At 42.2% G+C, this 23269-nt stretch overlaps 1 protein-coding gene across 1 annotated transcript in view; it reads left to right on the forward strand.

Moving 5' to 3' along the window:
- The window catches only part of AP1AR (adaptor related protein complex 1 associated regulatory protein), a 132975-nt gene that overhangs the window by 61999 nt on the left and 47707 nt on the right, over window positions 1-23269 (forward strand). Inside the window, exon 6 of the mRNA XM_033955577.1 lies at window positions 10487-10585. Coding sequence (XP_033811468.1) covers window positions 10487-10585 — 99 coding nt within the window. The remainder of the gene's footprint in view (window positions 1-10486; window positions 10586-23269) is intronic.

Here is a 23269-nt window from a genome sequence, read left to right on the forward strand (position 1 = left end):
TGTCACCCATCAATAAGAATATCTGCCTGCTGTCCCTGGATAACACCTGTTACGGTAAGTAACTGCTTTTTCAAATTGTTCACCAACAGCATCAGTGCCAGGCTGTTCTACTACTTGAGACACCTGTTTCCAACTTGTCTACCACAGGATGCATTGACAGTAGAATGGATTAGGCCCCTCCTTTTATGACCTGAAAATTGAGCTTCCACAGACAATTCAAGACATTCTGGTGGCAGCAAGGAGACTTTCTACAAGAAAATTCTATGCTTTCAAGTGGGAAGAGGTTTTCAATCTGATGTTTTGCAAAAGAGTTAGATCTTTTTCCATGCCATTCAAGTGTTATCCTATAGTACCTGTACTATATCTATCTTCTGTCAGAATATACCTCAGCACTCTGTTGACCTATCATATCTTGATAGAGTTCTGGCTACCCATTGTCTAGTTGTTTCCCAATTTATGAAGTGTTCATGATGAACCTCTGCTTTGAAAAGCTATTTTCCTACGGGACTTAATACCTTTGTGCTTTCTTCTGTCATGAAAGTCTTTTTGAGTTGATGGATGTGCATCACTGAAACATAGAAACATGATTGCAGATAAAAGCCAAATGGCCCATCCAGTCTGCCCATCTGCAGCATCCACCATCTTCTCCTCTCCCTAAGAGATCCCAAGTGCCTGTCCCATGCTTTCTTGAATTCAGACACAGTCTGTCTTCACCACCTCTACTAGAATAGTATTCCAAGCATCTACCACCCTTTCTGTAAAAAAGGATTTTCTTAGATTACCCCTGATCCTATCACTCCTTAACTTTATCCTATGCCCTCTCATTCCAGAGCTTCCTCTCAAATGAAAGAGAATCGCTTCATGTGTGTTGATGCCACATAGATATTTAAATGTCTCTATCATATCTCCTCTCCAAAGTAAACATATTGAGATCTTTGTCTGTCCCCATACGCCTTATGATGAAGACCCACCGACCATTTTAGTAGCCTTCTTCTGGACCAATTCTATCCTGTTTATCTTTTGTAGGTGCAGTCTGTAGGGAATATACACAGTATTCTAAATGAGGTATCACCAGAGTTATACAAGGGCATCAATACTTCCTTTTTCCTACTGGCCATACTTCTCCGTATGCACCCTAGCATCCTTCTAGCTTTTGCTGTCACTTTGTAACATTTAATTTGGCCAGAAGGGTCAGTGAACTTCCAAGATCCCATCATGTTTAAGCTATACATGCAATATCATCACTATAGGGAGTTGTGCCTTTCTATATAGAGAGTGTTACCTTCTGCCTAAAGCCTCATAATCATGCACATGAGAGCTCTCAACTCCTACTTGAAAGTGTCCTTTTCAAATAGGAGCCCAATTACAGTCCATTGGGAAATCTACACAGTTATTCATTGCATTTAACTATAACAGATTTTGTACTCTAGTGGCAAAGTGTACCCTGACTAATTGGTTAACATCCTATATTCATTTATGTTACAATCAAGTTGGTATTTTCCTGCTCAGTGGAGTCAAATGTCACAAAACTGCCTGGTTTAATCCTTTGTCAAGGACAATGCTTTTGGTTTTTTTAGATTCTTAATGCACTACTTTTCTGTGGCACAACCAAAGTGATTTATGTATTGCATACAGGTGCTTTTATTTTCTCTGTCCCTAGTGGGCTCATAGTCTGTTTTGTACTTGGGGAAATGGAGGGATTGTAGTATTAAGTAATCTGTCCATATGAGCTTTTCCTCAATGGTAGGGCAATTCTTTCAGATATGGAGCAGTCATGAGCTTGGGAGTTAGTTCTGTGCCTGATTCAATCCTGCTCGTTGACAGAGAAAGCAGTGTTGCTTACCTGTAACACATGTTAATTGAATACAATAAAATTAATCAGACACAGTCTTCAACCACTTCCCTAGGAGTTGGTTGAGCTTTAAAGAAACTGAGGGACAGCTGCGCATGGGAATGGCCCAACATTCTCAGACTGTTGCTATGGTTCTTAGCTCTGGGGAAACTGTTCTGTCCCTGCATTGTTAGATGGCATCATCCATTTATGTGCCTGATTATTCCTGCTGTCTGTAGAGAATATGTGCTCTAGGTAAGCAGCTTTGCTTTTTCATGGTTGCTCAGTCTCCTAATACACTTTCTTTGCCTTAGCAGCAGCAGCAGCAGCAGCAGATATTTTCAACCTAGACCTTGGGACTCATCCAGATAATCTGGTTTTCATCTGAATCCTTTTTTTGGCAGGTCTGAACAGCCTGAGGTAGATTCCGCCTTGGCGCAAGTTTTCCAGCGTGCAGCCCTCACTAGTGATGGGAGAGTGAGATTTTAAGGCTGTCAGGATCGCAGGGTAGATGTCATGTTACAAACTTTTTTTTTTTTTTCTAGCATCCTCTGTAGCCGAGTGGCAGTGGCCACTTCCTTTATGGCATGTGTCTGTCATTCCGGCCTGTGCAAAGCATTCTTTGTGAAGGTGCATGCCTCTCTACTGCTGATGCTGGTTGGTGTGGCTGCGGTGCTATGCACCCTTTATCATCTCATTTGAGTTCTTAGTACATTCTCTGCTGGTGCAGTGTCTAAGCACCAAACTCCTTGGATCCGTCTTTGGATGAAGATGCTGTCTCGAGGATCACCTTCAGCAGCCGCCTTTTTGGCCAGATTCTTGTTGGTCTGGCTGACCTCTACTCAGGTGTTGCAAACGCCACCCTAGGTTGCTTCTTTTGATCAACCCGCAGGGGTCGTCAAGGATTCTCAGGTTTTTCCTCTTAGAAACATTCCCAAGGCTACACCCATGTTGTCACAGTTCCAGGTGTCCTCAGATTCCAGTGCAGTGGCTTCGCCTCACAAAAAAAGAGAAGAAAGCACCAGTGTTGCCGGTGATCAGGTGTGGCTTCCTCCCTCGCAGGCTGTCTTCTACTGTTTTGTCAGGAGTGGACTCGACTTTCATCGGACGCTTGTTAGTCCTCCTTTGCCTGCCTCCAGCTTGGTTTCTGGTCTGCAGTAAGTCGACTGCAACAGAGTCCAGGGTCTGCGATATTCTGCAATGTCTCTTAGTCTTTGGGATGCTGGAACTTGTTCCAGACCACAAATGGTAGCTTAGGCGGATACTCTTTATACTTCCTTATGCTAGAAAGGCTCAGAGGATTGGATACATATTCATGGTTGCCATGAGTTCCCGTCATAGTCTCAAAAGACTACAGGTACTCGCGGCAGCCATTTTGGATGAGTGATCTGCATAGGGCAGGAGCGTAGGAAGATCACTCCTGCCCCAAAAGACCGCTAGACCACCAGGTAAGGTCCGGGATGCTGGGGGGAAGGCGTGAGGGAGGCGGGGGTGGGTCAGAGTCAGCCCAAAAGTTATTCACAAATTTTCAATATTCACGGGCCAGCTGTGCCCCTAACCCTCACGAATATTGAGGGAGGAGTGTATAAACCTAATCTCCCACTATGTGACTGCAGTAGAACTTGAAGATTTCTCTTATCCTCAGGCAAGAGCAAATGCATTAGGCTCTAAAGGTCATTAAGGGCAAATTTGAGGCCTTTGTATTTACAGTCGTGAAAAAAATAGGACATCCCATGAACTATTCCGTTATTCCTTAAGAATGTCCACATATCAATGTCAAATCTTTTTTTTATAATTTATCTCTGGAAAAGAAAGTGATGTAATTGCAGATGGACAACAAAAATTTTCCTTGATTTACTCATGAAACAAAATATATCCACAAAAATATGTATCCTCCCTCTTAAAGGCGTACATGCAAAGCTCTGAGTGACAACAGAGCAACTGGCAACAGAACTAATGTGCCTCCACCATTGCTTTATTGTGGTAGTGACTTCAGTTGGGAAAGGAGGAAAGAAAGAGACAATAAACATCTGCTAGTATGAAAAAGTATTATCAAATTATATTATTCTTCAAGCCACATTGGCCCCTGAACCTAGTCATGACTTCTGATGTAACCTCCAAGCCAAAACATTTGTGTGCCACTGGTACAGATATTATAATCAAACTTGGCTATCTTGCAATTATACATCAGACATGATATCATGCTTCCCCAAAGATCTTACAAGAATTTTTTCAGATCTATAAACTGAGAAGAGAGCTTAGAGAAGTAAATGGAATTAAATTAAGTTTGGAGGAGAGAATGTCGACTATGCATGCTAGGATTGGAGCATCAGTGATATCTGTGGCTGGAGTAGAACTAATGAATGCCTTGCCTGGTATCCTGCAGTATGGTGAGGATGAATTTTAAGAAAATGCTGAAAACTCAATTGTTTGCTAATTCCGTCTTATGCTAAGATGTATTTCAGTTGTAAATCGCCTTCTAGAATTTTTCTGACATCGAAGTATGATTTAAAACAGGGGTGTCCAACCTGCGGCCCCATGAAGTATTTTGTGTGGCCCCGGTCGTTTTCCTCTGCTACCTCGGGTGTTTACCGTCTTGCCGGCTCCTTCCTCTGTCTTGCTGCAGCGTTTGCGCGGCCCCAGAAACTTTTTTTTGGCCGATGCAGCCCAGGGAAGCCTAAAGGTTGGACACCCCTGATTTAAAGCTTGTTTGTACTTCTGAACTGATCGAATTTGTGCTCTTTCCCTATTATAACAGGGATGATTAACGATGTCTTGATATGTGACAATCGGCGGTAAACAAGATTCTATGTATGTCATTTGGAAACCACATAGTTGTATGCGGTATATAAATTTTTAAATAAATAAATAGTCCCCAAGTCCTCCTCCTACCAATTTCATTCATTGTGGCCGCAGAAAGACCAAATTATCTCCCTTTGCCTCAAATACCCACCAACCTAGCCAGCAGATTAACCATTCCCCTTAACTGTATCCATGACATCCTGTTTGTTTAGATTGTAAGCTCCTTCGAGCAGGGACTATATTCTTCGCAATTCTGTAAAGCACTTCGTACATCTGGTAGTGCTATAGAAATAATAGTAGTAGTATTTAGATTGTGAGCACTTCAGAGCAGGGTTTTATTAAACCTGAATGTTATTTGTTCTAAGTCACCCTCAGTTTGGGTATCATAAAAATGTGCCATAAGAGATTCCAGAATTTTACTTTATTTTTTTTTTCATTTCCCTTCATAAAATACAGTAGAATAGGTGATATGTATATCGCATATGCAATAATCTGTCAATGTTATGAGCATCTGAGCCCAGATCCAAGATGGCGCGGTTCTGAGCAGAAGCACAAGCTGCTAGTTCCTGAGTCTTGGTTTGGAGTCTGTGGAAGGGGAAAATGAGGGTGAAAGTGCGGAAGCATCCCCTGGCTTCCTCTTCTACTCCTGTGACGAGACAGGCATTGCTCGATGGCTTTCGAACTGCAGCAGGACAGAATCCCTCTCCCTATAGTTGAGCCCGCAATGGCAGTTTCAGACGGCAGTGTAAACAGAGTGTCTTTAAGTCCCATTCAGCATGCGGCTCCCCCCAACCAAGAATCTGCCTGTCTGCCGCTGAGAGTGGACCAGAGGATATTTCCTTGTATGGAGGTCCCGGTGCACAAGGGGGACTGGCAGCGGAATCAATGAGCCTTACTCCAGAGGAAGATCTTACCACCCGAGAAGCCTCTAAAGTTTTGGGGCAAGAAACTGTGAGTAATTTGTTGAGAGCTAAAGGCCAACCAATTCTGGATTTCCAACAGAGGGAAATGGTAAAACCAGCCGTAGTGACATTGGAAACACTGTGGGAGGCCATTAATGATATGCATCACTCGTTATTAAATAACGTGAAACAAAATAGTGGAGATTTGAAAATTATGTCAGAAGGGGTTATTCTCCAGGCACAAGTTTCAGATCAATGTTCTTCTGATTTGGTGAATCTAAAAGAAAAGGTCCAGAAGTTTGAATCAGGATAGGAACTACACATCCAGACACCTGGAATACCTTGAAAATCAAATTAGGAGATATAACTTGAGAATTTTAAATTTGGTATCTGCTGTGGATATGTTCAAATAACAAATGATACTGTGGGGTTGGTCTAAATCACAAAGACGGTCCAACCCACCACAGGAATGGACCTTGGTTCCACAAAAGACCAGGTAACACAGAAGAGAAGAGATGTGGAGCTCCAGCAACCCAAAGCCACACAGCAGAAGGAAGGCAGCATACATCCTATGAAAGCCAGGAAGCAGCAGTTCTCACCATGGCATCAAACTAAGGACTAACTGTTTTTGATTCTTTGTTACTGCATCTCAAGGATCCCTGAGGAAGGCTATATAAAGCCAAAACACGGCCCGTGTAGGGTCTGGTCATCATTTTTGCAGTGTTATAATTATATTTGTCGGAAATAGTTTTTGTGATATTTGTTTTATTCACCAATAAACTTTGTGATTTTAACTCTTGGACATCCAGGGACTGGTTCTACATCTCTTCTCTTCTGTGGATATGTTCAAGAAATTTCTTATTGAAATTTTACAAATTCCTGCCAATTAATTACCCCCTGATAACTAAAGTGGTTTATTTGCAAGGTTTTAAAAGTCCATGTAAAGTTTCTGAGAGTCCTGAGGTGAACGGGTAATATGGACCTGACGATTTTTCTTGAATCTTCTTTGGAAGTGATAATGCAAAGAACAACATTAGTGGTTTCTTTTACCTTTGAGATGGACCAAACTTCGGTTTTGAAACTTTTCTTTAGACATTTGGAAGCAAACTTTTTGGTGGGATCAAAGATAAGGGTTTTTCCTTATCTTGCAAGAGACACTCAGATTAGGCGTAAGGCCTTCTTGGCGTTGCATCCTAGAGTTACAGACATTATTAGCAAATTTTCTGTTTCAATTTCCATGTGTTTGTTGTATTTTATATGAAGGAAAACAATTTCATTTCTGTGATCCTAATCAGCTCGAAAGTTTTCTTGATGCACGGGTAGATGTTAATGTTATAGTGTAATCTCACATGCGCACTGATAAACCAGCTTGGAGGAAGGACTCTGGGGCGGAAGGCTCTCATGTAATGGGTTGTAGTTTCTTTATTTAAAAAGCATTTTTTCCATAACATCATGTGATCTAATTTCTATTAAGTTTGTGGACAAATTCTTTTAGTTTTTCTTTTCCTAAATACTTTATTGTGCTGATGATTATTCCTTTAATTTTCTATTATTTCTAATTATCAACATGTAATATGCTGATATAAAAATTTAGAAATATGAAAATAAAAATAATAAAAAAGGATATAACCACCCAGCAAGCATCATTCTTTGATTTAATTGGTTTTTGAAAACTAGTGGCAAGTAATTTTATTTTTATTTTTTATACAGTAGTTATTCTTTTTTTTAATTCTTTATTTATATTTTCAACAAAATTTACAAGAAAAAAACTTCTTGTTATAGAAATATAGTAGAATAAAGTTAGTATAAGTCATCAAAAATTAACAAGAGGAATAATTATAAATCCTTCCTTAGACCACAATAATAAGGGAGTACAGCCTATATAATAGGTGAGATCTAAATCATAATGCATAAAAATTAAAAAGTAAGGCTTAACACTCTAACTCAAAGTTTGCTACCATTAACTCAATGCACCTGTGTATACGTCATCAAGCTATCTTTTTCAGCTCCAAAAAGGATTTTAACTGATCTGGAAGAAAGAACACATACTCGGGACTCCTTTTATGAAGGTGTGTTAGGGCCTTAATGCGTGGAATAGCATGCGCTAAAATGCCGCACGCGCTAGCCGCTACCACCGCCTCTTGAGCAGGCAATAGTTTTTCAGCTAGCACGTGCTAAAAACGCTAGCGCACCTTTGTAAAAGGAGCCCTTAATTTACAATACATTTACAAGGGTAGGCCAGAAGGAAAGATGCTCCCAAAGATATTACGTCTTGTCTTAAAGACAAAAACTGTTTTCTTCTTTCTAGAAGCGTGGGATGAACACAGAGGATTTAGAATCAGAAAATAATATTAAAAATTGAACTAAGGCCAGTACTGGGCAGACTTGCACAGTCTGTGTCTGTATATGGCCGTTTGGTGGAGGATGGGCTGGGGAGGGCTTCAATGGCTGTGAGGGTGTAGATGGGCTGGAGTAAGTCTTAACAGAGATTTCTGCAGTTGGAACCCAAGCACAGTACCGGGTAAAGCTTTGGATTCTTGCCCAGAAATAGCTAAGAAGAAAAAATTTAAATTGAATCAGGTTGGGCAGACTAGATGGACCGTTCCGGTCTTTATCTGCCGTCATCTACTATGTTACTATGAGTAACTTTTGTCACATCTAGATACACCCATATTCTTTTACCATAAAATAAATTTTTTGAAAATTTAAAGTACAGTGGTACCTTGGTTTAAGAGCATAATTCGTTCCAGAAGCATGCTCTTAAACCAAAACACTCGTATATCAAAGCAATTTTCCCCATAGAAGATAATGGAAACTTGAACAATTCGTTCCACATCCCCAAAAACTTAATTACCATTAGGAACGCCTCCACCGCTGCCTCTGCCACAGACCCATCCACACGGCTCCTTCAATTCTCCTCCTCTGCTGCTGTTGGCTGCCTCTCACTGCCGGGTGGTGCTGGCTAAGCAAACGCCGCCGCCGCCACAACAGAGCCCGACTGGACACTGTTGGCTCTGCCGCTCCCAGACGCTGCCCCCTCTCCCCCCGGATGCCACTACCCCCTCTGCTGGGACTCTCAAGTGCTGGCTCACTCCTGCCAGATGCACCCCGACTCCCATGCTCCACCTGAGGCCACCGGTGCTGCTATTGCCTCTTCCCCCCCCTCCCCGACTGGCCCTTACCCCTGCACCGCCGGTGATAAAAGTGCCTGCCGCCGGTAAGCTGCTGAGCCTTGAGCATCTGCGCATGCTCAAGGCCTTCTTGATCTCATCCTCACCGAGATTCTCATGAGAATCTCGGAGAGGGTGAGATCCAGAAGGCCTTGAGCATGCGCAGATGCTCAAGGCTCAGCAGCAGACCGGTAGCAGGCACTTTTATCACCGGCGGTGCAGGGGTAAGGACAGGGCCAGTCGGGGAGAGCAATACTGTTGGTTCCCATGGTCGGGTCGGGTGAGGGCTCGCAAATTGAGTCAATGCTCGGTTTACGAGTCAAAAGTTTGCTGAGTGTTTTGCTCATCTTGCAAAACACTCGCAAACCGGGTTACTCGTAAACCGAGGTTTGACTGTATAAACTTCATGAATGAAGTCCTGTTGGAAAACAAATAATATCAATAATGTTGCTCTCAACATTGACTCGGAGATAAATTCTTCAAGTATAGCAGATAAATTCTTTAAATCAACTTATACTAACTGGAATTTCATCGTATGATATGTTTAAAAAATATGTGATGGAAATGCTTGGTTACTCTTCAGAATTTATTCCCCCTTTAAACAAAATATATTATCTTCCATCATCTCTTAAAAAGTCTCAGGAGACTATGGAAGGGGGACACGCTCAACCTTCACAGGTTGCAGTAGTTATTCTAACTTAACTTAAGCAACAAAGCAATCAAGGTTTTGTTACTGTTTGGATCTTCTTATCTTTGCAAACTTGGATTTTCAGCTCTGACAGAAATTAAATTGAAAAAAAGAAAATGACTGCAGATGGTGAATGATGAAATGTGTGTTTGGTTGTTGACTATCAAGCTACGTTTTGAGTTAATTTGCACTCAAAAACAAGCACATCCATTGCATTGATTAGCAAGTCTGTTCTATTGACTTTAGTTTCACCGTTGTTACAATTATCCATACATAGTTTAAATAACTTTAAATAAATAACTCTCAAATTTTATTTTTTGTTGGTTTTGCAATTTTATAATTTCATTTATAATATGCCATGAAAACATTTGCTCTGTTTAGTGTGCCGGAGCAAAAAAAAAAAATTGAGACACTGCTCTAAATGAAGCCATTCTGCAATAGCATGTAAAACTGTTAGTTGTATTGCTTTTTGTAATCTGCATTGAGTATACATTTTGGAAAGGCAGATAAATTGTATAAATAAAATCCTGAAAACAACACAGTGATAGTCTGCTACATTAGTCTACAGCTCATTTATTTTGTAGGCATTGAAGTCTGAGTTTTGCTGAATTTGTTTTTTGTTTAGGGGGGAATTCATGAAAGGGTATTAAGTAAGTTAGTGCACACTAACTGCTAAAGACACCCATTATATTCCTGTAGCAGTTAGCGTGTGCTAACATGATTGCACACACTAATATGTAAGCACACGCTTAATGTTCTTTCATGAATTCCCCCCTTAATAGCATTTTTTAACTGTATTGTATATCTGTGTAAGCAAAATAATTTCAAAACCAGTTTTAGGCTGCATGTCTGTCAAATTCTATACCTTTATGTATGATTAACAAAATCAATGTATTATAGACCATCTGTACTATATGTATTTATTGTATAATACATAGGATTAGGTATGTGTGTGCTTATTTACTTGAGATTTTTTTTTATAATTTTTATGTATTTTTAGTTGCTTTCTTTTATAAACTCATATATTTTAATGCATAGAGGAGGTAGAGAGGTTCTGATTTTGTTAACCCTTATTATTTTTGTTCATATACAGTTAGCCTCACAAGAGGAGAAGTTAAGACTAGAAGAGGAGGCTTTATATGCTGCACAACGTGAAGCAGCCAGGGCAGCAAAGCAGAAAAAACTCTTGGAGGTGAGGGGATATGTACCCCAGTATATTTTAGTGGCTATTTGCTGATCTTTAATATGTGCCCATGAACGTCCTTTATTTCATTTGAGATTTTGTTACGTTGTTTTTGGAAGGTAATTAAGTTATATCTTTTGTTTACAATAAGGTCAGTACAATATAATCTGTATCCCTTATAAAACCTATTGCAAAATAGGTATTTATAGTGAAGAATAGTTTGCATTGTACCAACAGCATTTGTTACACTGTTGTTTATTCTGTGTCAGGTGGTGTTTGGGTAACATGTGAATACTGGCTGGAAAGCCGAGAAAACCTTCTTTTGTTTTCTCTTGAAATAAAGCAACAATTGAAGATACCTGCAAGAAAAAGTAGAGTGCATAAATTTTATGATACCAGTATGTCCACTGAAAAATAGTTGTACACAAAAGACCCAGGGGCTGATATTCAAAGCAATTTAAGTGGGCCAGAGAGGCTCTGGCCCTCTTAAATCACCTATTGCCATCCAAATGCCGATATTCAGTGATACTAAGCCGGGCAGTGCTGCATATCAGCTCTGACTGTCGCCCCCCAAAAAAGTGGGCTGATCAGGAGCAGGCCAGAGGCAGTGCTGTGGAGGAGCCAGTGCTTATGCATGCTCTAATGATACTCAGCTGGGGCTCACATAAGATAATCAGGTAAATTTAGGACAGTTCAAAAAACTGTCCTAAATTCACCTGATCATTTTTTTTGGGCCCCAACTGGGGCCCCAGCTGAATAAGAGGTTGGGGCCCGCATAATTTTATTTATTTATTTTTTAAGAAAAAAACAACAAAATTCCCTCTGACCCCTCTCCGAACATGCCCCTCCTCAGGCCATGGGAAGCCCCCTGAAGATGCCCCCCCACTGTCTAGGCAGGCCCCCCCAAGGCCTACCTATCCACCTGGGGGTCAGTGAGGGTAGACGTGCAGCCCCCTTGTTCCCTGCCCCTTGCCACAGCACTGATTATCACTGGATATTTTAGCCAGCAGTAATCAGTGTTTACAAACATGCTGACTGTCACCAGCAGAATATCAGGGGGCAGATTTTTACCAGTGGAATTCTGAGACTTTTAATTTATTTTTTATAGTTTTAATAACTTTTATTGAACCAAAACATAGCACATACAGTAATATCATGAACAAAGCAGAAGCATAAAGCGTTAAACAACCAACATTCCACAAAGGGTTCTGCCAATAATATACTGTCAACTTTCAGTATATGGCTATAAATCCCCTCTACTTTATAAAATTCTTATCTAAATTGTAAAGATCTTTCTCAAAGTGGAGCATAATGAGCATTTTAAAATCCACTTCAGCACTTGAAAGGATTATGTACTGCTTAAGTGTGCACGCTAGAATTCTATGGTTTGGCCCAAGGTGTTAATCTACACAGTTACTTTTTTTTTCTTCTTTAGATCACTGGATCTATGGCCATGATTCTTCTTTATTTATGAATACAAAAATGCATTTTTATTAGCTAGTTGATGTTCACCATTGTTGTATTTATATGTTTCTCTTGACTTGACATTAAAGAAAAAATGTTTGGGTCAATATTCAAAAGCACTTATTTGGATAAAAACCTACTATCCAGATAAATGCCATTGACCAGGATATTCAAAAGCACGTTGTGGTTGATGTCAAAGAAGTCTGTAAGAATATTCAGTAATACTATGGGGGCAGTTCTGTAACTGTACACCTATATTTAGACATGTGGAGGGACATAATCAAAAGTTGCATCTAAGTCCAATTCAGATGTATGGTGCTAGACGCCCAAAGTGTCACCGGCAGCCTCAGGGCGATGGGTCCTAGGGCACCGGTAGCAAGAGAAAACTCTTGTGCGCCGCTACAGGCAGCATAAGGAAAGAAAAAGGGGTAACAGAAAAGAACACCGCCACACCAGGTAGCGCCACACAAACAATTACTGGGTTTATTCTTCAAAACAAAGCATTCAACCCAGCTTGCTTGTTTCAAGTTCAATCAGTTTCATATCAAAAAGAAAACAATCTTGTCAGGATGTTTCAGATATCAAATATAGTCCCAAAACAAACAAAATGCACTGAAAAACAGTCTTTAGGTTAATGTCAGCCAATAAAGTTCAACAACACATCATTCAAGCTTTTCTAAAGCTGCTGCTGGCTCTCCAGCAGATTAATAGTCCAAACATTCAAAAAAAACAGTCTTTTGGGCTGATTTCCCTACTTCAGCCTGCACTAGTGCTACGGCACTAGGCCCCAGCAGTTCACTTGCTTGCCAGGGAGTGTGCTCTGCGTGGTCGCAATTTGCCAATCATAGGCCCTCAATGCCACCACAGAAAACGCGGAGTATTCCCCACTGCCTGGGACTGGTAACAGCCCTTCCCCCACCCAGAGGGAATAGAAAAAAACCACAAAATCCAAAACAGTTCTTAGAGGTGCCTCCAAGCACCACACCTTCTTCAGGGTTACAAAAAAACATTTAATCAGCTTAGTTAAGCAGTGTTAAAGTTAAGCATTTAGGCAATCTGAATTACTTGCCTCCAGTCCAACAAACCTCCATTGGCAGGACTCCATTCCGTGGCTCATCATATGGCTCCAGCTCCATGTCCTGGAAATCTTGAGGCATGAAGTTGGACGACTCCAACCAGCCTCAATCAGCTCCATACTTTCCAGCTGCTCTCTGCCATTCAGAGCTCTCAACCCTGAGTCTGTCTTCCTTTCTTGTTGCTTTTTCTTTCCCTTCTGTCCCTTTAGCTGTTCAGCTCTCTGGTGTAATAGCCTGCAGCCATGCCCCAAACCCTTAGATGAAAAGGTTTTCTGTCTGTTTCTACTACCGGCCTGCAGGTGACTGCTAGGAACTAACCTAGAGCTGTGTTGGGGTTGGGAAACCTGCAACTCTGTTCTCCCTCCCCCTCTAGGGGCCAAAGAAGGAAAGTCATCAAAATGTTCAGTTTGGGGTTTAAATTGAGCTGTTTGTGGAGTGTCTACTTTTGAGCTGTGTACTGCTCTGGGGACACACCTAGCAGGTATAGGCTGAATACCACAAAAGTCGACAGCAAGAAAATATCTGTACTCAAAAAATATGTCTCAAAAAATTTTTTTTTTTTTTTTGAGAACCGTCTATTTGGACGTCCAGGCTATTGTTCATCCAGGCCGCCAGGTTGTCTATCTTTATACCACTTTCTCAACCAAAATGTTGTCCAAGTCCCAAACGCCCAGAGCAAGACCTTTGGATGTGGAAGGGGCCAGCATTGTAATAGACTGGCTACCCAGACATGGCATCAGAGCAGTGGGGTACCTTACAGGGCACTGCTGTGCACTTCACAAAAAGGGTGCCACATAAAGATCTCACCAGAACTCCTTTATAGGTTATGGTGAGCCCCACATTTCTACAACCCCAGTAGCCCTTATGGCTGCAGTACAGTAAGGTTTTGGTGGGCGCACATGTTCCACCCACATGTAGTGGTTAGAGTGGTTTATAGTTCACTAGCAACCCCCTCCCCCCCCCCCTCACACACACACACACAAGCTATTTAAGAGACCTGTGTGCAGCTCTACTAGGCTTTCCTATACTAGGTGCTGATGTTCTAGATACAGGTATGTACATTTTTATTCCAATCTTTGTGGGGGTGTGAGGGGATCAATGAATATTGGAGGAGTGTGTGGGGGTCTTTACTTTCTCTGTAGTGGTTATCTGGTCACTTTGGATACCTTTTTGGCACTTAAACCTGTTTTTACATCGTCTAACTCACAACATATAAGTTCCATCCAGGAAGTCTAGTAAAACATTTGATTATCCCTGCAGGATGACTAAGGGCTCCTTTTACAAAGGTGCATTAGGAATAGCGCGCACTAAATTGCTGTGCACGCTAGCCGCTACCACCTTCTCTTGAGCAGGCGGTAGTTTTTTGAGTAGCGCACGCTAATCTGGTACGTGCGCTAAAAACGCTAGCGCACCTTTGTAAAAAGAGCCCTAAGTCTAGGTCAGCCCACATCCCACTCCAACAACTCCTCCAAATATGCCCCTTTTGGCTCTGGGCGCACAGCAGCATTCAGAGGCATAAAAAGGTTTGATTATCAGCACTTGGAGGTCGTCCAAGTGCCAACTTGGGCAGGTTTTTAGATGTGTTTTAAATTTTGATTATGACTCCAATATTCTATAAAGGAAAGTAAGAATATTTAACTCTGTAATCCGTTCTGAGCTCTTCTGGGAGGACGGGCTATAAAACCAAATAAATACTACTACAATGCATACTAATAACTCATTAATTACAACAGCACAAAATTTGGCTCAATCTTTCATAGATAAAATTTCAAATTATCACATTCAACTCCAAAATTTGAGTAATAATACATCCATCACTACTCAAAGGTCTAACTTAGCTTTTAGTAGTTTGCACTCTTTTAAAATTCCTTCAGCTCAAGAGTTACATAGTGTAATTGTGTCAATAAAAACTAATACATCACCATAAGATTCAATTCCAACATTCATATTTAAACGTGTTGTTTCACAACTTAATGTTTTCTTATTGTCCATGATTTCAGAAAGTTTAACACAAGGATGTGTTCCAACTTCATGGAAATCAGCTACCATTAGACCGAAGATCAAAGATCCTACTATCTCATCTGTGTTCAAATTATCGACCAATAGCAAATATATCATTTATTGCAAAAATCACTGAAAATATTGTTCATACCCAATTACAAGATTTCTTAGAGAAAACTAATGCCTTACATCCTAATCAAACAGGTTTTAGGAAACATCACAGCACTGAGGCCTAGGTTCTCAAAAAAACATGTTAAAAAACAATGGGCTGCTATCACAGCCGTTCTGGTGGCGATTCTAAAAATGCGAGTAATTCTCTAAAAAACACTCATGCAAATGAGGTTGATGGAGAGTAGCAAAGACTCACTAAATTTGTATGTGCCCATCACTGGTGATTAGCGATAGGCACATGCGCAGAATAAATACAAAAACAACAACAGCAGGAGAGATGTTCAATCTCTCCCGCTACCAACCTATACACACACACACCCAGCAGCAGGAGAGATGCCTACTCTCTCCTACTGCCAAGCAAAATACACACCCCCCTGCAGCGGGAGAGATGCCCACTCTCTCCCGCTGCCAAGTGACCTCACCCCCAGCAGTGGGAGAGATGCCGATTCTCTCCTGCTGCCACACAATCCCTCCCCCCTGCCTTCGATGCCTGGCACTAGAGAGTTGCGCGGGGACAGAAATCCCACCCGTCCCCGCCAAAATCCCACCCATCCCCACCCGTCCCCGTGAGGAATCCCTCCATCCCCACCCGTCCCCGTGAGGAATCCCTCCGTCCCCACCCGTCCCCACCCATCCCCGCGAGGAATCTCCTCTGTCCCCACCCGTCCCCGCGAGGAATCCCCTCCGTCACCATCCTTCCCTATAAACTTCAGAAATAGTTATTTTATTTAATTATGCTACTGAATTAAAGGCTCTGGTAGAGACCCATTTACAAATAAGCAAAGAGACTTTATTAATTTGGAAATATTAATTGGGAAGAATACATACTTTGTAAATGGGTTTCTACCAGAACCTCTAATGTAAATATAAAATATAAATACACAAACTGTCAGCTGAGGACTTCCTTTGCAGTTGGCCTGGGGTCCCTTTTGCCAAGCTTGGCAGGCAGCAGTAGCGTCCCTGAGTCACAGATGCTGGCACCTCAGTGGCTCATGGATGCTGCCAGCGACTGCTGCGCTTGGTGGAGGGGAGTTCTGACCATCTCTAGAGGAGGTCCTCTGCTGGCGGTGCTTGGGGATCCCCACCAGTCACAGAAAGGGCCAACAAGTACTTCAACACTAGAAATAAAACCAGAAATGCATTTCCTTTTCTTTTGAACACAAAACAAAGATATCTGCCATATACATTTCCCAAGGCAGATGACTCTATGCAATGTCACCTCGGTAACAAAATACAAAAATAGACAAATACACCCCCTCCCTTTTTACTAAACCACAATAGTAGGTTTTAGCACAGGGAGTTACGCTGAATGCCTCGCGCTGCTCTCAATGCTCATAGGCTCCCTGCGCTAAAAAATGATATTGCGGTTTAGTAAAAGGGAGCCATAGTGCAAAATATAGACAGCAGATATAAATTCTGAAAACAGACACATTTTGATCACTAAATTGAAAATAAAATCATTTTTCCTACCTTTGCTGTTTGGTGATTTCATGAGTCTCTGGTTGCACTTTCTTCTTCTGACTGTGCATCCAATCTTTCTTCCTTTCTTTCAGCCTCCTGTATGTTTCCTCTCCTCCAGACCTCATTCTCTCCCCCAACTTTTTCTTTCTGTCTCCCTGTTCCCCCTTCTTTCTGTCTCCGTGCCGTCCCCCAAGCCACTCGGTTTGCTGCCACCGCAATCGGGGAACAGCCCCCAAGCCACCGCCGTCCCAAGCTTTCCCTGCAGAAGTGTCGCGCTGACCAGCATTCCGCTCCCTGACGTCAATTCTGACGTAGGAGAGGAAGTTCCGGGCCAACAAGGCATTTCTCCTCATTCCATCCAGCCTGAGCCCCATCTCTCCTTGATCCAGCATTTCCCTTCTGTGTCTGTCAGAATTACCATTCCACCTATTTTCCAGCATCACCCTTCTTTGTGTCCATCTCACCTATATCCCTATCTCACCACTTTTTCAGAATCTTCATTTGTCTCTGTCCTTGTCTTTACCCCATGTTCACCATTTGCCCTTTCAATGTCTTTATCTCCCCCCCCCCCCCCACTTTTTCAGCATTACTTCTATGTCTCTATTTCACCTCCTCTTCATGTCCCCTCTGTATCTCTATCCTTATTCAGTAGATCCTGCTTACTCTTTCTCTTCTTTGTGTCACTATCTCCATTTTCAGCTTTCCCCCCTTTTCCTTTGTTACTACACCCGGTAGCCAGAATCTTTCCACCCTCCCTCCACTCCGGCCCAGCCCAGTATGAAATATTTCCTTTTGTTTCCCTCCCCTCTCTCTTTCTCTCTCTCTTCTCCTCCCTCACCCACAAGTCCTGCATCTGGCCCTCTCCCTTCTACCTGCACCTGGCAACACCCCCCTGCTCCGCGGCTCTCTTCAGCAACTCGTCAGCAGCGGTGATCAAGACAAGCTGCCGACATCGAGGCCTTCCCTCTACGAGTCCCACCTTTGTGGAAAAAGGAAGTTGAAACAAGCGGGACTCGCAGAGGGTAGGCCCCGACGTCAGAAGCTTGTGTCGATCGCTGCTGCTGAGTTGCTGAAGAGAGCCGCCGAGCAGGGGGTGTGGCCGGAAGCAGGTAGAAGGGAGATAGGAAGGCTGTAGAAGCTCCGGAGCATGACACCGACCCTGGCCAGGATGATTTCTTTTTCAGGCTGCTGCTGCTGCTGCCGCTGCCACCCCCCACCCGAAATGACAAAAACAGCCTAATGCCCGCGTCGGCGTCTTTGACGTCGGGGAGAGGAAGGCTGATAGGCCCGGTAGATCGGGACGGCAACACGAGTCTATCACGGAGCCCGGGATGGGCTCTGCGATCGACTCGTGTTGCCTTCCTGAACTACCGGTTGATCGTGATCGACGTGTTGGGCACCCCTGACTTAGAGCCATAGCGCACGAGAGAGACTCCCACGGGGATGAAAACAGCCTACCTAAATTCTGACTTGTAAGCTTGTAAGCTGCATGCCTGCATCGCCAGAATTTAGGTAGGCTGTTTTCATCTCCGTGGGAGTCCCGTGGGCTAGGGGGCATCCCCGTGGGAGTCCCGTGGGTCAGGGGGGCATCCCCGTGGGAGTCCCGTGGGCCAGGGGGCGTCCCCGTGGGCCAGGGGGGGAACCCGCAGGATCCCCGCGATCCCCATTCCCGTGCAGACCTCTACCTGGCACCCTCTCCCCCTTACTTGATTTAGATGGCTGACCCCTTCTCAGATGCATCAGCGAGGAGCCAAGGCTCTGATTGGCCCGGACGCTTAAGGCCCTTCCCATAGGAGGGGCCTTAAACAACCTGGGCCAATCAGAGCCTCAGGGATGCACCGGGAAGGAGAAGGCCCATTTTGAAGAATCGGGCCAGCTGTCAGCAGGGAATAGGCATCCCTCCAGTCAGCCATCTAAATCAAGGTAAGGGGGGAGAGGGTGCCAGGCATCAAAGACAAAGGGGTGGTTGTGTGGCAGTGGGAGAGAGTGGGCATCTCTCCTGCTGCGGCGGCAGGGGGGTCACTTGGCAGCAGGAGAGAGTTGGCATCTCTCCTGCTGCCGGGGTTTTAATCAGTGCTGTAAATGTACCGGCACCCCTGGACCAGTCGCTGATTTTATTTAAATTTTTTAATTTTTTTATAATTCTTTCCATACTTCAAAAATGCAATACATGAATATATAACACATAAAACATCAATTTAAGTACATCCACTTACAATTATATATATATAACCACTCATTTTCTCCCCCCCCTCAATGATTATACAGTAAAACATAGTGACATTTATTTGCCCAGTAACCTTACCCTCTTCATATTAATAATATATTCCCACCCGAAACTGGAGAAACTATGATCGTCTGAATTTCCCTTTCTGGTGGGCTAATCTGTGCTCCAGCTATGGCTATGAGAAAATTAATGCAGAAAGTCTGGGGCACAATATTCTTTTTAAATTGGTTTGAGGTTCGTTGGCATCATATGTTACTTCTCTATAGCAGGTCTCTGATTATAAGTCAGGTTTTGTTTACTTCCATACACATCCAAAATAGGGTTGGGGGGTATTTCTTTCTAGTCGCTGATTTTTGTTGCCAAAATCCAACACCGCTCTTGAAGAATGGCTTGGTGATTTTAAAGAATCCACCTGAGTGCTCATTTCAATGTTGAAGAGCCCATTTGTATGGCAGTGTTGGAGAGTGCTAGAAAGCTTGCTAAAAACAGAGCTAAACCGTTTTGATGATCCACCACTAAAATGTGTGCAGGCTAAATCGTCAAAAACCAGTTTAGCGACCGCGTTAAAAGTTTTGAGAATTTGGCCATGAGATTGCACTTTTGGGTATAATTATGTATATCCATTATCATTTAGCTCAAGGTAAATCTTTAGATTTATCAGCTACTTTTGATTTAGTAGACTATTCTATTCTATTTCATTTAGAAGATATAGGAATCAGTGCCTCAGCACTTAAATGGTTCTCATCATTTCTTAAAGATCATACTTATAATGTGCTTTTTGGCTCAAACACTTCCCAAAAATTTAATTTTCCTTCTGGGGTTCCACAGGAATCAATTATGTCACCTACTCTATTCAATATCTTTCTCCAAGTTTAAAGTTTATTAATGTTTTGATACACTACTCATTATAAGACTAAACGGTTTACAAATTCAAAAAGGGGGGGGGGTAAAAGGAAAAAATATATATAACCGTTACATAAACTTTAGGGGTTAACATAATAACAAAAACAAAGATACAGTAGGGTAAAAGGGTAGAGGTCCAAGAAAGAACTTCAATATCTTGATAGGAAAGAAAGTGAGGGAGAGTTACAAGAAGAGAGGGTAATTCAATTTAAGTCTGATCTTAAAAAACTTTTTTATTTAATAATGCCTATGAAATGACATATTAAGGCATATCATACTTAAACAAAAGTATGCTTATAAAATAAATCAAAGATATATTTATAAAATTCATTTAAGGAGGTTTCCTAACAGAGGTATGGTGGAAGAGCATTCCAAAGAATGGGAGCGGTGACAGAAAAAATGGTCTTACATGTAGTGTCGTAAGTTATATGCCTTGGAGATCACACAGACATTGGTCTGCAGCTGACAGGTCAATCCCTGGTGGTACCTGTCAGCCAGCCTGCATTTGCTTCACAGGAGCTCGGGGGCTGTCCCTATCTTTCTCCTGTTGAACAAAGATTTGAGCGCAGGCTGTTGGGCATCCATAGGAAACTCGGTAGGCTCTGGTAGGGTGTCGGCTGCGTTTTCTCACCTCCGCCCATCCCTGAGCGCGTCCATCGGTCTGCAGGGGTGGAGGTGCAGTCAGGCATAGGGTCTGACTGGCAGCCTAAAGATCAGCGTCGAAGAGGCAATCCCAGCATGAGGCAGTGATTCTCTGATTCCAGCTACTGTAAGAGAGCTCAGGCAGGTTGCAACACATTCCCAGCACAGGTCACAGCGAGTAAAGGCTGTCACAGTATGTGATGTGAATCGGGATAGGTTTGAAAATTGAAGGTTTCTGCATGTCCCCCTATGTTCCCCCACCTGAAAAATCCTAAAATTGCTGTTTTCGAACTTCGTTATGTATGAAAAAATATTGCGATTTTGGCGTGAATTTCTTAGTGGCAGCCATCTTGGATTTTTAGTGATCTTTATTTCAAAAGCTCCCTGCTTTTCCAAAACTGCAGTTTTTGCCTCAGAACTTGTTGGGATGGAGTCATCTGCAAATTTAATCACCTCACTTGTTCCAATTTCCAGATCATTTATAAATAAGTTAAAATAGCACCGGTACAAGTAGAGATCACTTCTGCACTCCACTATTTACCCTATTCCATTGAGAAAAATGGCTTTTTAACACTATCCTCCTGTTTTCTATCCAGTAACCAATTCCTAATCCACAACTGAACATTACCTCCTATCCCATGGCTCTCAGGAGCTTCTCATAAGGAGCTTTGTTAAAAACTTTCTGAAAATCTAGATGCACTACATCAGCCAGCTCACCTTTATCCATATGTTTATTCACACCTTCAAAGAAGTCAAGCAAATTGGTGAGGTAGGACCTTGGCTGAACCCATGCTGACTTTGTCCCATTAAATCATGTTTGTCTACATGTTCCACAATTTTATTTTTATAATTGTTTCCACTATTTTGCCTGGCACTGAAGTCAGGCTTACCAATCTGTAATTTCCCAGATCTCCTGGAAACCTTTTTAAAAAATCAGCTTAACATTGGCCAGTCTCCAATCTTCAGGTACTACAGATGATTTTAGTGACAAGTTGCAGATCACTAACAGCAGATCAGCAATTTCATGTTTTAGGTCTTTCCGTAGCCTTCCGGTCCAGGTACCTACTGTAAATTGAAATGTTACTGAGAAACAGAGGCCTTAGAACACACAAATATTTCCAATTGAATCAGATCAGTACCACATACAGTCCGTTCTTGTTATTCACACGTTCCTGATGTGTGATTAACATATCCACAGTTGCATCTATTGTGACCAAATACTCCCCATTTGCGCCACTGTGTTTGTGTATTTAGGGACCTACTCTAAACAAAATAGCTTCCTTTGCTTTCATTTGTACTTCTTGTCTGGCATTTACTTCCAGATATGGCCGCCAAGTGTCCAGAGAATGAATTACAAGCATCTACACTGCTCTCCTATGCAGGAATCTTACCCTATTTTCTCAATAGGATCTACTGTTCACTATCCACGATTTTGAGGTGCAATATGTACTGCTAGAACCTAACCTCTATTTTCCCATAGAAACGTTTCATGATTCACGATTTTGCGGTTCACAAACATTTTCAGGAAGTGTGCTACCACGAATAAAGAGAACAGACTGTGTTTATTCCACTGAAAAACTACAAAACACTCATAGAAAAATGGTTGCCCCAAGCCACTGTGTGCTCTTTCAAAGCTAGGACACTCTTACTGCATAGCTTTGTAAGTCTGGAGATGTCCAGGAATATTGAAATCCTTTGACTACTAAAATTAACCAAACGATACTGGAAATATTCTCTAAGAAATCTGATGCAGAACTTTTTAAGTTCATAATGCAATGATCTAGATCCACAGTTCATGGAAGTTTCAAAAATCACAACTTTCAAATGACATTAAATTTATTATAAAAAGTTGTTATAATAAAAAAAGTTTGTGAATTAAAAATTGTTTCTGTAGGGTTTTCAATCAATGTTCAGGGGGGTGCATTAGGACCCAGAGACACACAGCTAAATGTTCAAAACTTGTTGGAAAGCTCCATAGCTGAAGAGCTAAACAAATCCTTGGGCTATACGGCTCATTGTAATCTTATATTCTCCAATCATCACACTCCATAAGAAAATAGTATAAATTTTCCACATTAATTTAAATAAGCAAACATATTATACTGGCTGCTTATGCCTTAATGATCCATGTCAGAAACATTGCTGGCTAAAAATATTAACATGCAAGACACAAAACAATCACTGTAGACTTACTGTATTTTTCGCTCCAAAAGACGCACTTTTTTCCCCAAATAAAGTGGGTGGAAATAAGGGTGCGTCTTATGAAGCAAATAGCCAACACTACCCCCCCCCCCCCCCCCATCGGTATTACCTTATATAGTTCCTCTGGAGATCCTGCCCTTCCCTCCAGCTTACTCCCGAACTAGCTCCTTCCCCCTCTGACACAACCTCTGTCCCTCAGATGAGCCCCAACTTGCCAGAAAGAGGAAATTGCGTCAGAAGGTAGAACGCTGGAGAATAGAGAAGAAAAAAGTTGCATCATAGGAGGACGGGATGCCAGAGAAAGAAAGGTGCTGGGCTTGTGGCGTGCAATCTCAAAGACACGTTGGAGAAAAGAGAGCCGCACGAGAACGGGCTCTGCAGGATTCACTTGGGACAAGCAGGAGCCTCTCTGTGATCAGATCAACTATATATCCAGGGTCTGCCAAAACATCTAAGTACCACCTTCTTTCATAAATTCAAAGCAGCCGCTCTTACTTTATGCACTGGCGAATGCAGCTATGTTTTCACATCTACTGGTACATGAGC

The sequence above is a fragment of the Geotrypetes seraphini genome, chromosome 1 (genome assembly GCF_902459505.1).
Source record: "Geotrypetes seraphini chromosome 1, aGeoSer1.1, whole genome shotgun sequence".
Taxonomy (NCBI): domain Eukaryota; kingdom Metazoa; phylum Chordata; class Amphibia; order Gymnophiona; family Dermophiidae; genus Geotrypetes; species Geotrypetes seraphini.